Raw genomic sequence first — 13,220 nt, forward strand, 5'->3', positions numbered from 1 at the left:
ATCTGTTGATGGACATTTAGGCTGTTTCCATGTCTTGGCTCTTGTGAATATTGCTGCTATGAACATTGGGGTGCAGGTGTAATCCTGAAGTAGGATTCCTTCTGGATATATGCCCAGGAGCGGGATTCCTGGGTCATCCGGTAAGTCTATTCCTAGTCTTTTGAGGAATCTCCTTACTGTTTTCCATAGTGGTTACTACAAACTACATTCTCACCAGCAATGTAGGAGGGTTCCCTTTTCTCCACAGCCTCTCCAGCATTTATCATTTGTGGACTTTTTAATGATGGCCATTCTGACCAGTGTGAGGTGATATCTCATAATAGTTTTGATTTGCATTTCTCTGATAATTGAGCAGTTTTACATGTGCCTACTGGCCATTTGTATGTCTTCATTGGAGAATTGCTTGTTTAGGTCTTCTACCCATTTTTGGATTGGGTTGTTTGTTTGTTTGTTATCAAGTTGTATGAACTGTTTATATATTCTGGAAATTAAACCTTTGTCTGTCACATCATTTGCAAATATTTTCTCCCATTCCATAGCTTGTTGTTTTATTTTGCTTACAGTTTCCTTTTCTGTGCAAAAGTTTATAAGTTTTATTAGATCCCATTTGTTAATATTTGCTTTTATTTCTATTGCCTGGGTAGACTGTCCTAGGAGAATGTTGCTAAGATTTATGTCAGAGAATGTTTTGCTTATGTTTTCTTCTGGGAGGTTTATCGTGTCTTTTCTTATATTTAAGTCTTTAAGCCATTTTGAGTTTATTTTTGTATATGGTGTGAAGGAGTGTTCTAACTTCATTGATCTACATGCTGCTCATATATCCTTTGTTAAATTCACAGAAATTATATTGGTCATTGCCATAAGGTGGTAGGACTACAGATAATTTTTTTTCTCTCCCTTAGTCAGATATTCTGTCATGTTGGTTTTAACTTTTATATTAAAAAAAATTGTTTAAACCTCTCTAAACCTTCTAACTGAACCATTAATCTTAAGGTTTGTTAAAAGAAAATTTTCCGGAGACAGATTACTGATCAATAGGCTTTTATTCAGTGATTCGTGGGTGGAGCAGCGTGTCCCCCAGCAGAGGGAAAGGGGCTCAGAAGAGCCATACGAGGCCAGAGAGTCTGAAAGACCAAAGGGAGTGGGAACAAGGAAGTTGCCCTGGGCACTGCTGACAGGTTAAAGCAGGGTCATGTCACTTTGGTGGAGCAAAGAGAGGTCTTGGAGCTGGTGAGGAGTGTGTGCTGCAGGGGCAGGCGCTGACCAGGAGAGAGCCATACAGAAGCAGAGGTAACGCCTGGTTTGCTGATGGGGAGCTTAGCATGAGCGGCTCCATCTTGGGCTTGATCTGGTCACTTGAACAACTTGAACTATTATTAATATTTGTGTTAAACTTAAAAAAAAAATAGGAGATATATACTAAAATTGAGAATCTGAGCTGAATACACAAGTGACCGAATGTATCTTCTTACCTTTAAAAGGTAAGAAACCAGGAGTGCAGGACTTGGTCCCAAGCAGCCTGGCTGTCTCACTCAGCTCTCTTGTCCTCAGTTTATAAATTTCCCCCAAGCCTAGAAACTCGTACAGTTGTCCATTTTGACAGCTCATCTGTAAGGAAATTCCCAAATACTCTGTCATGATGTGGAAGCAGAGTTTCCAGAAGTTCTCTGGCTCTCTGAGATAAGCCCATTAGAACTGTGCATCCGATGCTCCCCTGCTCACCCATGTGGTTGACGCTAATGATTTGTGATAATCAGCTCTTCATACCCTCACTGAGCACAAATACCTGGCATTTCCCATTGTGCAGACCCACTCTGGAGTGCCTTTTCCAGTTACATGCTGATTTTCCCTAAGAAAGAAATCAGGTTTACGTCAATTCACGGCCACGTATACCTCCTTTTTACTTTCAAGCACTGTTAGTAAATGAAACAACAAGTCACATCAAGATGAAATTCAGGGGAGAGTGTGTGCTTAGCATGCACAAGGTCCTAGGTTCCATCCCCAATACCTCCATTAAAAATAATAATAATAATAATAAAAAATAACCCTCATTACCTCCCCTCTCCAAAAAAAAAATACAGCAGGGCTCAGCAAATGTTAAAAATAATAATAAATTTTTAAAAATATTTTTTAAAAATCTAAAAAAAAAAGATGAGAATCAGTCTGTCTCTCTATCCCATTCCTTTGAACTCAGCACTTTAACAGATCATAGTGGTAGAACCAGAGGATGGCTGCATTATGATTTTGGTTTTAATTTTTATATAAAACCCCGGCTCTGTAATGTAAAAGTGAACGGGAATTCTCGTATCTGGAAGGATGCTCAGATTAGGCTTAGATTCTCTGTGAAGAGAAGAGGGTGGTAGACAGAGGGGCATCACTCCTGCCTCTGCTCCGTCCTCCATCCTCATCGAACAGCCTCTCCTGGCCTAAAAGATGAAGCAAAGCCCTTAGGCTTGGCCCCATGGGGCAGTGGAGTCCAGCACACTGGGCACTTGTTGGAACTTGGAGATGTTACCAGGAGTAGGTTCTTGTCTCGTCACAGAAAGAATTCAGAGACGAGACATGGAGGTCGAGAAAGTAAAGTGAGGGTTTAATAAGTGAGAGATAGTCACTCTCAAGGGGAGAGTGGACAGACTCAGATGAGTAGCTGTGCTGAGTTCCTTTGGCAAGCTGGTTATATGGGGTGTAAAAATGAATATTCATTGGAGAGGGAAGGGTTTGGGCTCATTATTTCCTTTCATCTCAGCTCCACCTTCTTGAGGGGAGGAAGGATTTTTGTCCTTATTTACTCTTGATCAGAAGTGTCATGGCGTCGGTGCATGATGGGTACTTCTAATCTGCAAGGCTAATTTTATTGTGATGAGGGCATAATGCACAAAGGGTTACATTTGATCACAGGAGATTCTGGCTTTATCCCACCTTTCCTTGTCTGCCTCCAGGGCACTTGTCACCCCAAAATGTGCGGTTTCTTATCAGTGTAGAGGTTCCTGCTTTCCTCTGTCTGCCCAAGGACCCTCGTTGTTTGTAAGATATATGGTTTCCTGCCATTCAGCCCGTGTCCCCGTTTCTCTGCTCACTTCTAGCTGTCTGCCTGCTCTAACAGAAATGTTTGTTAAGTGAGTGAGTGAATGTGTATGAGCCTGTTCCCACCCTGCAGGGCTCCCTTATCAGCCCCAGCCAGGCAGACAGCCTGGATTGGACTTCAGGAAGGTTTGTTCCCACTCTGGGTACAACTCAAAGACATATCATCTTTTTAGACCTCCCAGTTATCACTGAATGTCCAAGAGCAAGAATGTGGGCAGTAATCGAAGTGTGTACAAACCAGAGGAACACAGTCCCAACATGGAGAACATTGGTAGCCCCTTGAGTTCCTTGGAGGAGGCATCACAACCGTGTGTCATGGTTGGGGACAGAGATGGCTGAAGAGATTATGACTCTTTCCTCTGGCTGTGGCATGCCTCTTCACAGCAGCTCGCCTCAACTGCATCTTGGCCTGCCTACATCATGGCTCATAATGTCACAGGATTTCCTGCATGCAAAAGATGCTCAGGGCCAAAAAAAAAAAATTAAGCCACTGTTGGTTTAAACCACTAATAAAATTTCTTGTTTTCACAAATACAGGAAATAAATTTAGGTCCCATTAGTGGAAAGTCTCTTCCAAGGGCATGAATCCAGATTGAAAGTGAGTTAGTACCAAAACCATTTCTCTTGACTAGCAGCTCCATTCTGCTTCATGGGCCCCACCCAGCTCAGTAGTTGAGGAAATTGAATTGAGGAGAGTTGGGGGACAGGGCACGGCTCCCCTTGACGTATGGATTCCTCCACAGGAGAAGCATATTAATCTTATCTGATGTCTAGAAAAGTGTTGGCTAAGCCACGCAAGCTTAGTCATTCAGTAGACATTTACTGACCAGCTGTTATGTGCTGAGCAAGCCCCAGGGACACAGCTGCCTCTGCCTTCATGGAACTTCGTATCTTGAAAGGGATATTGACCCTGATCAGATTTTTTTAAGTGTGCAAAGAAATCAATCATATTATTTATATATAATTACAACTCATGCTGCAAAGTACATGATGCTGTGAGAGCAGATATAGGAGGACCTGATCCAGCCTGGGGGATCATCAGAGAGTGCTCTCCTAAGGAACTGACATCTGGGCTGAGATCAGAAAGGCATCCAGGAGATAACTTGGTGAATAATTACCGCTAACCTTTAACTCCCTGGTGGCTTTCAGGGAAGGGTTTTTAAACGCAACAATTGGGGTGAGGGTTGCAGCTTGTGGACCTTCTGATTGGTTGGTGGTGAGGGAATAGGGTGATGTTTCAGGAACCTTAATCATCAGCCTTCTGGTTCCAGCCAGTCTGGGGTCTACGTGCTTGTGGTCAGCATGTAGTCGCCATCCTCCACCTGGGGGGATGGTGTTAGTTTCTGCAGAACAACTCAGGGATATGCGTCAGATTTTTATGTGCATCCTTTGAGGGGGAACTGAGACTTTGTTTATCACTGAGCTGTATCGCTGTCACTACTTTTCTTGCTCAACTACTTTTCCATTGTCTCTGCCCTTCCTCACTTCCCTAATTAGTAACTGCTTGAGTCTGCTCTTTGGAACTCAGGGAAGGCCTAGGAGACAAAAACCTTTTCTTACGAACAAAAAGTTGGGGACAAGGAGGGACTTTTGTACCCAGGAGGGCCCCACAGGGTCCTGCTCCATTTCATTGTTTTTCCTGAGGCCAGCAGGAAGTATCTTTAACCAGAAAGTTATGATTGTCAGGGGACAAGGAGTACCGGTATCGTGGGTGGTTAAAGAGTTTACCAAAGACAGAGAAGGAAAATAGGAAATGAGTTTATAGGGTGCACTGCCATAGACAACAGCGGGCCACACAGACGAGGGGTGCCTGTGTGAGCTCCAAGGGCCGGTTGTTGGGGTGTTTAACAAGGTCGGGTCACAAGGTGCCTGAACAGCTTGCACACAAGTCTCTGGTGGTGGGTGAGGTAAGAGGTTAAAGGTCCGTGAAGGGCAGTGGGGTTCATGACTCTGGTAAGGTGGGCTGAAAGGAACCGGCCTGAGCTGTTGTGAGATTAGGCATCACCTCGGGCTATTAGTTAGGGGAGACATGCCTAGTAAAGAATATACTTTATCTGTTGAGGGATCACAGACAGACATCTGAGAGCCCAGGAATGGGGTCAATGGACCTTGAAGGACATCCTTTGGCCCCACGATGATCGTATCTATGTCTTAGAAAGATCACTCAGGCTGCTGCATGGAGACTGGATTCAGAAAGAGGCAAAGAAGAGGGAGACATACAGACACCTGTTCTGAAGCTGCCCAGGGGCCCAGGGGCAGGATAATGGTGACCAAGGCTACAGCTCTTCTGAGGAGACGTAGAGAAGTAGACAGATGAAGGCGAGCACTCCCAAGTAACTTAAAAGAGAGACTCAAGCCCTTAGAAGCATTGATGTGAAATGTGCACCAATTGCTTTGTCCTTTTACTGGAATTTTGGAAGTTCTCAAACTGGCCCTGTTATATGTTAAAATCGTAGCATGGACTGCCTGAAAACATTCTGGAATTCATTCAGCCAAGTGACAAACCATGTCGAAGGCCAGCTCCCCGGTCCCTGTGTCACCACATGATCCATCCTCTCAGCCCTCCTGGCCTCTGGCTGGCCCTCGCCCAGGCCCGCACCGGGAACCCCACATTCCTGAGGGGCTGTGGCCAGGGCTGCTGTTGGGTTCCCTGGGCACCCGCACTGCGCTGGGAGACGCCCAGTTACCAGCTCCAAATGTCAGCCCACAACTGACGGCTCCCCCAGGCTGGGTTCCAGGATGATTTATTTGCTTGACGAACAGGGTTCTGGTAAACCATTTCTCCCCTGCCAAGAAAACAAGCTGGGTTTCTAAAGACAGATGTGTGGCTCGGTGTGGAGAAAATAGCTGGGGCGTGAGCATCTTTGGCTGAATGGAGTGCTGTGGGAAATGCGGAGCCCTGGGTTGCTTTCTCTGCCCGCAGTTCTCTGTGGTTGCCGACTGGGGGAGCAGAAGGGGGCGCTCAGCTGTGGAGCAGGCAGACAGCTGCCAAACTGGACCGGCTATTGCCTGAGCCTCGTGGGAAGCATCCTCCCTTTCCTGATTAAGTCCGTTTAAGATGCAGATGTCTTCTGTTCTAAAAGGACAGAAGGAGCATCAGGGCCTTTCAGAACTGGAGAAAGTCCCCTGTCCACAGGAGCTGGCACTGATAGCTCCTGCCTGACATGAGCAAACTGATCTGAGGAGGCATCTGACCAGATAGTTAGGTTCCTAACGTTTACATTCTGTTTAAAATCAGATATCTTTATGGAAGGCAAAAAAAAAAAAAAAAAAGGCTGGCCCTTCTCTTGGGTATCCGGAATCTGCCAGACACCGTTTTGAACCAGATTAAGTGCCTTTTCCTCCTGGATGGGGTGTTCTGCGCCACCTTGTGGACCTAGTGGGAACAGCACCTTGTCAAGCTGCTCCCAGTTCAGAGGAGATACCACTTTCCCTAACCCTGCCCAGCTGAGAAGTTGGGGGGTCGGCCACACCCCCGTCCCCTGAAGTAAAGACCACGCTTCAAGCTTGCCCAAAGAAGGAGCACCACAGACCGAGTGAGGATGATGCAATGTTAACCTTCCCACCTCTTCTGCAACGCGTCAGACCATCTACGACCCTCATAGCCACCACCTCCCCGTTGCCGGCGAGGCTGTGCACTGCAGATGGAGATGGGACAACAGCCTGCTCTGAACCTCAAGTCAGGTGCTTTTGTAAAAATAAAGTTCCGAGGCTTTTTTCTTTTTTCCCTTTCCAGAGGGAGCAAGAAAATGGGAAATTAAGGTTGGCAACAGCTATTTCCTGCTTGTGAAGCGTTGGTATTTGCAGCACTTCTCTGTGGTTTTTGAGCTGGAAGGGGCTGCTCTTGGCATAGGAGCAAGGCAGGACTGGGTTTTTCATCACAGTCACCCCAGCATGTCTTCGGTAGAAAGGGAAGCCCAGACCCAGCCTGGGGCACAACGGTGCAGCCACTGGGCTCGCATCTGCTTTGGCGAGTGGCCTTTGGAAACCAGCTCTTGCAGGTTCTCTGAGAACAGCACATCGTAGGCTGTGCTGGGTTTGAGAACGTAAGCTCCGGAGCCTCACAGCCCAGCCTTTCAGCCCGCCCTCCTTCACACACCAGCTGCATGGCCTTGGGCACATCGCCCATGATAATCAGTCCTCTGGTCTGTACCGTGGGGGAGATGGAATAGGAGCTACCTCGGGGGATGCCTGGAGGATTAATGAGATCCAGCCCAGGGCCTGGCCCCTGGCTGACTCTCATAACTGATCCGGGGAGCAGCCAACATGAGCTGAAGTTCCCGGTGGGGAGGGTGGGGTGTGCTGGGTAAATGTCTCCTAGGAAGCACTGGTGGTGGGTGTGGTGAGGGAGGTGACAGAAGCAGTCCTATAGTCTCTGACTCAAAACAACCCCAGCCAGGTCCCGATCTCTGTGGAAGTGAGAGTGGCAGCGCAGCCCACCTGTGCGCAGGGGGTACAGCCACAGACTGAACTGTGCTGAGTGATTGGAGCCCAGGAACGGAGGCGGTGGTGGGTGAGCCTCCCAGCCTCTGGCTGATGAGTGGCTCCCAAGCTCTCCCCAGGGCTCCCCTTTGAGACAGAATTCAGCAGAACGTGGTGGGGATGCGGTCTGGCTGGGGCAGGTAGTGTGTGTGCCAGTCGGGCTGCCAGGGTGAACATGCCTCTTCCAGAAGGCGCCCGAGGGGACACAGAACTCAGCAACAAAACCTACGGCAGCTCAGTGTCACCTCTGCTCATCTTCCGTTGAAGGGTCTCAGCTCTGGAGTGTGCATCTAGGGTTTCCAGAGGTTACTGTCACCGCACGAGGGAAAGAAATGTACGTTTACAGAGCATCTGCTGTGTGCCCGGCCCTATGCCTAGGAGTTTAGACGTTGAATCCTCTCAACAGCCCCATGAAATAAGAATTGCTATTTTGCCCATTTTACAGATGAGGGGGAGTACAGGGGAGGGGCCTGGCTACTCCAGCCGGCTGCAAGTGAAGCCAGGGTCAGGATGGAGGCAGGAGGGTCTTAGCAGGCTTGATCTCTGTGTGCCGCACAGCCCCAGGCACAGTGCCCCGACCAAGGGAGAGCTTAGCAAGTGCCTGCTGAGTTGAGAATGGAAGCACTTCATGTGCCAAAGGGGCATCTGGAAACAGGGGCAGATGCCCATGCCAGGCTCTGAAAGGCCAGCTCTGTGAAGCCCCAGCCCAGTCGTCAGTTCAGAACCTGCTGTCACCAGCGGCCTGCGGGCCTCCAGCCAGCCATGCACAGGGACCAACCTTACCCACTTCAGTCCTCTCATTGCAGGCAACCCACCTTCCAAAGAGGTGCCGGCAGGGCAGTACCCATTCATCGTCACCTCCGATGATGGTCGGAAGGTTCCTGTGGTCCAGGCCTATGCTTTTGGCAAGTACCTAGGCTATTTGAAGGTTGAGTTTGATGAGAAAGGAAACGTCATCACTTCACACGGAAATCCCATCCTTCTCAACAGCAGCATTCCCGAAGGTACGTGAAATTCAGAGTCCACCAAGCCCACGATGAGGTGGCTGGATTTTTTTCTCTTTTTTGGGGGTTGGGTGGGTTACTGTTTCAGGACAGTACTTTTGAAGAACTGAGCTTCTCCGTTGGGTTTACTCTCTTAGTGGATAAGAAGATTTAAAAGACACCCAAATGGGAGGAGGGTATAGCTCAGTGGTAGAGTGCGTGCCTAGCATGCACGAGTCCTGGGTTCAATCGTCAGTACCTCCATTAAATAAATAAATCAATAAACTTAATTACCTCCCCCCCCAAAAAATTTAAGAAGACACCCAAATGCCAGAAACCCCCACCTGCTTCTCCGAGCCCTCTGAGCATCAGACCCTGTGTGGGTGCTTCTTGTGCCTTTTCCAGCTTCCCCCTAGTGAGGGAAAGCCTCTCTCGGCTCATGTCCAGAGAAGAGCAGATTATTGAAGCAAAGGGGTTCCAATTGGGCAGGCAGGGCTCCACCCTGCCCCCACCCCCAGCAGCCATGTGCCGGGGGCAAGTTGCCCAGTCTCCACAGGCTTCAGTTTATCAAATGAACATGTCATTATTTCTTTTTGGTCTGGGAATCAAAGTAAAAGTACATTTTATGTCATCCACGTCATCTGTTGTACGTGAACACACTCCTCTGCCTCTCTCTCATCTGCCCTTGCCTGCTTAACACAACCCGATCCGGGAAGGACTGGTGACGAGGAGCCCCCAGAGAGCCGGTACTCACAACACAGAGCTCCCGACAGCCAGAGGGAGGGCGGGGACCGCACCGCAGACCCTCCCAGCCCTTGACCCCTGCCCCACACTAACACTATCCTGGGGGGGCCGGCAGGTACTCATTCTGATGTGATGCGTTGATGCTGGTTTTCCTTGGCACATCTTTAAAGTAAGAGCCACTCTAGGGGAGGGTATATATAGCTCAAGTGGTAGAGCGCTTGCTTAGCATGCGTGGGGTCCTGGGTTCAATGCCCAGTACCTCCTCTAAAAATAAGTAAATAAACCTAATTGCGCACCCCTGCCAAAAAGAAAAAATGGTGAAATAAAGACTTAAAAAAAGAAAAGAATAAAAAAAAAAGAGCCATTCGGGGCCTTGTTACCAGGAAACAGAATAGAATAGAGGTTCATAAAGACATTTCCCAGTCAAAACCAAAATGGTACAGACATAGGGACTCACACCAGGTAAGCTGAATGACGTTTGAGTGTTTCTCCAACACGTAGGCCAGTGTGAGATCTGCTTTAACCACAGGCTGATTTTTTTTCTTTTTTTGCTTCCTTCTAGATCCAAGCATCAAAGCGGACATTAACAAGTGGCGGATAAAATTAGATAATTATTCGACCCAGGAACTGGGGAGAACAATTGTCTACCTGGATGGCACCACTCAGTCTTGCCGCTTTAGAGAATGCAACATGGGTAACCTGATTTGTGATGCTATGGTGAGTGATTCATGGAAGGCAGGGCCTGTGCCCAGGGAAGGAGGAGCGGAGGCGGTAAGAGGGAGGGAGACTGCGAGAACAGACAACCTAGTAGTTACAGAATTGAGGATTTTTAAAAATTAGGGCCCAGACAAATGCTTGGCATGGATTCAGGCTGAGTAGCTGCCTGAGCCAAACCAGCAGACCATCACATTATTGCTTTACAAGAACGGAAGTCTTCATTTCACGGTGTTTATCTTAGAGGTCTGAATTTTGGATGTTGCTTCCCTTTTGTAAGAGGGTTGGAATCTGCAAATCTGAAGAGGTAGACGCATGTGCTGGGGCCTAACGAGGCCGGGCTGTGTTTTACTGGTCTGTCCTCTTGGCCCCAGAGAACTAGGCCTTGTGTGAACCTCCTTCACAAGCAGCGAATGACCACACGCAGTTCCAGTGAGAACAGTAAGTCCTGTGGCCGAGCAGGGTCACACATGTCCACCTGCCTGGCCGTGGCGGCCCGGGTCAGACTCACCACACCCACAGGCATCCAGGGGGCACTCCTTTGACTGTGCTCAGCTCAGCACCTGGTGCCAGGGATGCAGCCACACTCAGTAAACATCTGCCAAGCAAACTACGACGTTCACACTTGCCAAGGTGGGGCCGGCGCTGGCTCAGCACCACGCAGTCGGCGCGAGGGAAGTAGGTCAAGAGAAGCCAGGGCGTGAGCGTTTCAGGAGGGCCTGGAAGGACACGCCCTGTGCTCACCTCACAGCAAGAGAACGATTCCGTTCTCCCCTCAGTGTCAGGAACACGTAGCCCAGCTGGCCCCAAGTCTCCCTCACCGCCTCCACCGTCATAATTTTTCAAATGAGGACATATTCATTTTATTTCTTGTAACTGAACATGTTATTGATAAAAGAAAAGTTAAGAATGAAATTGATTCTCCCCAGTTTCGGGAGGCTGTCCCTGAGTCTCCAAAATTGCCAACTTGGGAACTGGCTGGGGACCTAGACTTGGAAGCGGGGGTTCTTGTTGGCCTGAGGTCTAGAGCTGAAAGGCCTTTCGGCCCAGACCTCTGGAGCAAGTGTGGGGCCTGCGCTGGGGAGGCCGTGGGGAGCAGTGCCAAAGGCTGGGCTGCCCCGGGCCCGGTCCTCCCACCCCAGGAGCCAGCTCTGATCGGGCCCACTGCCGGAGGAGTGCAGGGGTCTCCGGGGAGGGCCCCAGAGCTGCTGGCTCCTTGGAATCTGACATGCGACTGGTCACAGTATCTTAGTTGTTGCTCCTCAGAGTATAAATCTAGCTCTGACGAGTTGTACTTGAGAAAGCTCTGGGCCCACAGGAGCAGGGGAGAAGCAGCTTTACATCCTCAGTAGAGCTACGCAGATTCCTGGAACTGAGCCAAAGAAGAAGGCCCGGAATAATGTGAACTGATGCTCCTGTTGCAGATTAACAACAACCTCAGACATGCCGATGAGATGTCCTGGAACCACGTGTCCATGTGCATTATGAATGGAGGTGGCATTCGGTCTCCCATCGACGAGCGGAACAACGGTGAGCCCCTGGCCCAGTGCAGGGCCCCAGGCAGGGGCTGCCCTCACCCTCGGGCAGCCGCAGCTCGTCTGTGCTGCCCGCCACCCACCACAGTGCCAGGCCCTTCGGTTGGGGTGTAACTGCCACTCAGGTCCACGCCCCGCCCTGTGAAGGGCACACTCACGCTTGTGTGCTCTCGGACACATTCGCACACCGAGGTTGCAGCCAGGGTTAGTGGAACCAGGCTTTTGCTAAACTTCTGACTCACAAAGCGAAACACTAATTGCTGCTGATTTATGCAAAATATCGACAGCCTCCTCCTTGATATCTGGAAAGAGGACAGAATTGCCAATCTGATATGCAGGCAAAAACATACACTGGATATTAGTGCGTTTACAGGTAGCCAGGATGACACCGTATGGGAAAGCAAACCAACTAGGCAGATATTCAAGACCCTCTTGTGGTCTTCCCTGACACGGTCAAAACCACGCACTCCGTGTATGCCCCAGGCTCCTCTCGTTGTCATACGGGGACAGGCGGCAGGGACACGCTGCCTGTCTGGAGGAGCTGAGCAGTGCTCACACCCGCTGCAGACCCAGCCTCAAGCTGGAGACCCAAGACAGAGCACAGCTGCCTGGAGCCGGAGCCAGTTAGAAGTTCCCGCCGTCTTGCCCAGTGGTGGAGGAGGGCACGGCCAGAGGCCTCTCGATTCGTGCTCCCCCGCGGTGTCAGGAACACCCAGACGCAGCTGTGTGGTCCCAGCAGCCTCCCTGTGGCCCCCTCACCTCCTCCAGCAGCCCTAAAGGACGCTGGTCTTGGGGTGAGCTTGTTCTCAACCTGTTTTCCTTCTTGCCTCATCCATGACCCCGCTCAGGCACCATTACCTGGGAGAACCTGGCTGCTGTGTTGCCCTTTGGAGGCACCTTTGACCTGGTGCAATTAAAAGGCTCCACCCTGAAGAAGGCCTTTGAGCACAGCGTGTATCGCTACGGCCAGTCCACTGGGGAGTTTCTGCAGGTGGGCGGTAAGTCACCTTCCAAGGTGAGGAGGAGTTTCCTTTTGGTTGGCTTAGCTCCCCCCTCACCGGGACCACCTGGCCAGGTTTGGATTTTCACACACCCAACACCAATGCATAGTCTTTCAATGGCTGTGGACTCCCAGACCACTGAGACTAGGTCAGGGTCAAAGCCACAGGGCCCTGAAAAGGAGCAGTATTTGCCAAGTCTGATATGGACATCAGATGGTCCTCTGCAGGAGCTGGCTGTCCAAACTCTAAGCAAGCAGCTGCCTTGAGGCCTAGTTTCTCTTAAAATCTTAGTGGTTTAAAATTCAATATTCTTTGTTAAAAAAACAAAACAAAAACAAAAACCCCCAAACCCCTTTCTGTTCTATTTGCAATTGCCTGGAACCAGGCCGGGGTTCAAAGGAAGGCAGTGTCCAGTGGTATTAACAAGGATAAAATCTCTGGGAGGGCAGCTTGGATGAGACAGTAGAACACCTTGGTTCTGGTTCCACTGTGACCCGGGGCAAGTCCTCCACGTCACGAGGACCATCAGAAAACCTCCCTTATCTTGTTGCTGATGACTGGGTTCTTGGCCCATTGTAGAAAGAATTCAGAGATGGGATGCAGAGGTTAGGAAAGTAAAGTGGGGGGTTATTAAGGGATGGACACTACACTCTCAAAGGGAGAGCGGGCAGGCTCAG

General features: G+C 49.6%; 2 protein-coding genes across 4 annotated transcripts in view; one reads left to right on the forward strand and one right to left on the reverse strand.

Moving 5' to 3' along the window:
• The window catches only part of NT5E (5'-nucleotidase ecto), a 48,702-nt gene that overhangs the window by 26,995 nt on the left and 8,487 nt on the right, over positions 1–13,220 (forward strand). The window contains exons 4-7 of the mRNA XM_032484557.1: positions 8,373–8,570; positions 9,856–10,010; positions 11,432–11,537; positions 12,391–12,540. Of these exons, the coding sequence (XP_032340448.1) occupies positions 8,373–8,570; positions 9,856–10,010; positions 11,432–11,537; positions 12,391–12,540 (609 nt within the window). The remainder of the gene's footprint in view (positions 1–8,372; positions 8,571–9,855; positions 10,011–11,431; positions 11,538–12,390; positions 12,541–13,220) is intronic.
• Positions 1–13,220, reverse strand: part of SNX14 (sorting nexin 14) — an 87,320-nt gene that overhangs the window by 2,666 nt on the left and 71,434 nt on the right. The window lies entirely within an intron of this gene.

Source organism: Camelus ferus, chromosome 8 (genome assembly GCF_009834535.1).
Source record: "Camelus ferus isolate YT-003-E chromosome 8, BCGSAC_Cfer_1.0, whole genome shotgun sequence".
Classification (NCBI taxonomy): domain Eukaryota; kingdom Metazoa; phylum Chordata; class Mammalia; order Artiodactyla; family Camelidae; genus Camelus; species Camelus ferus.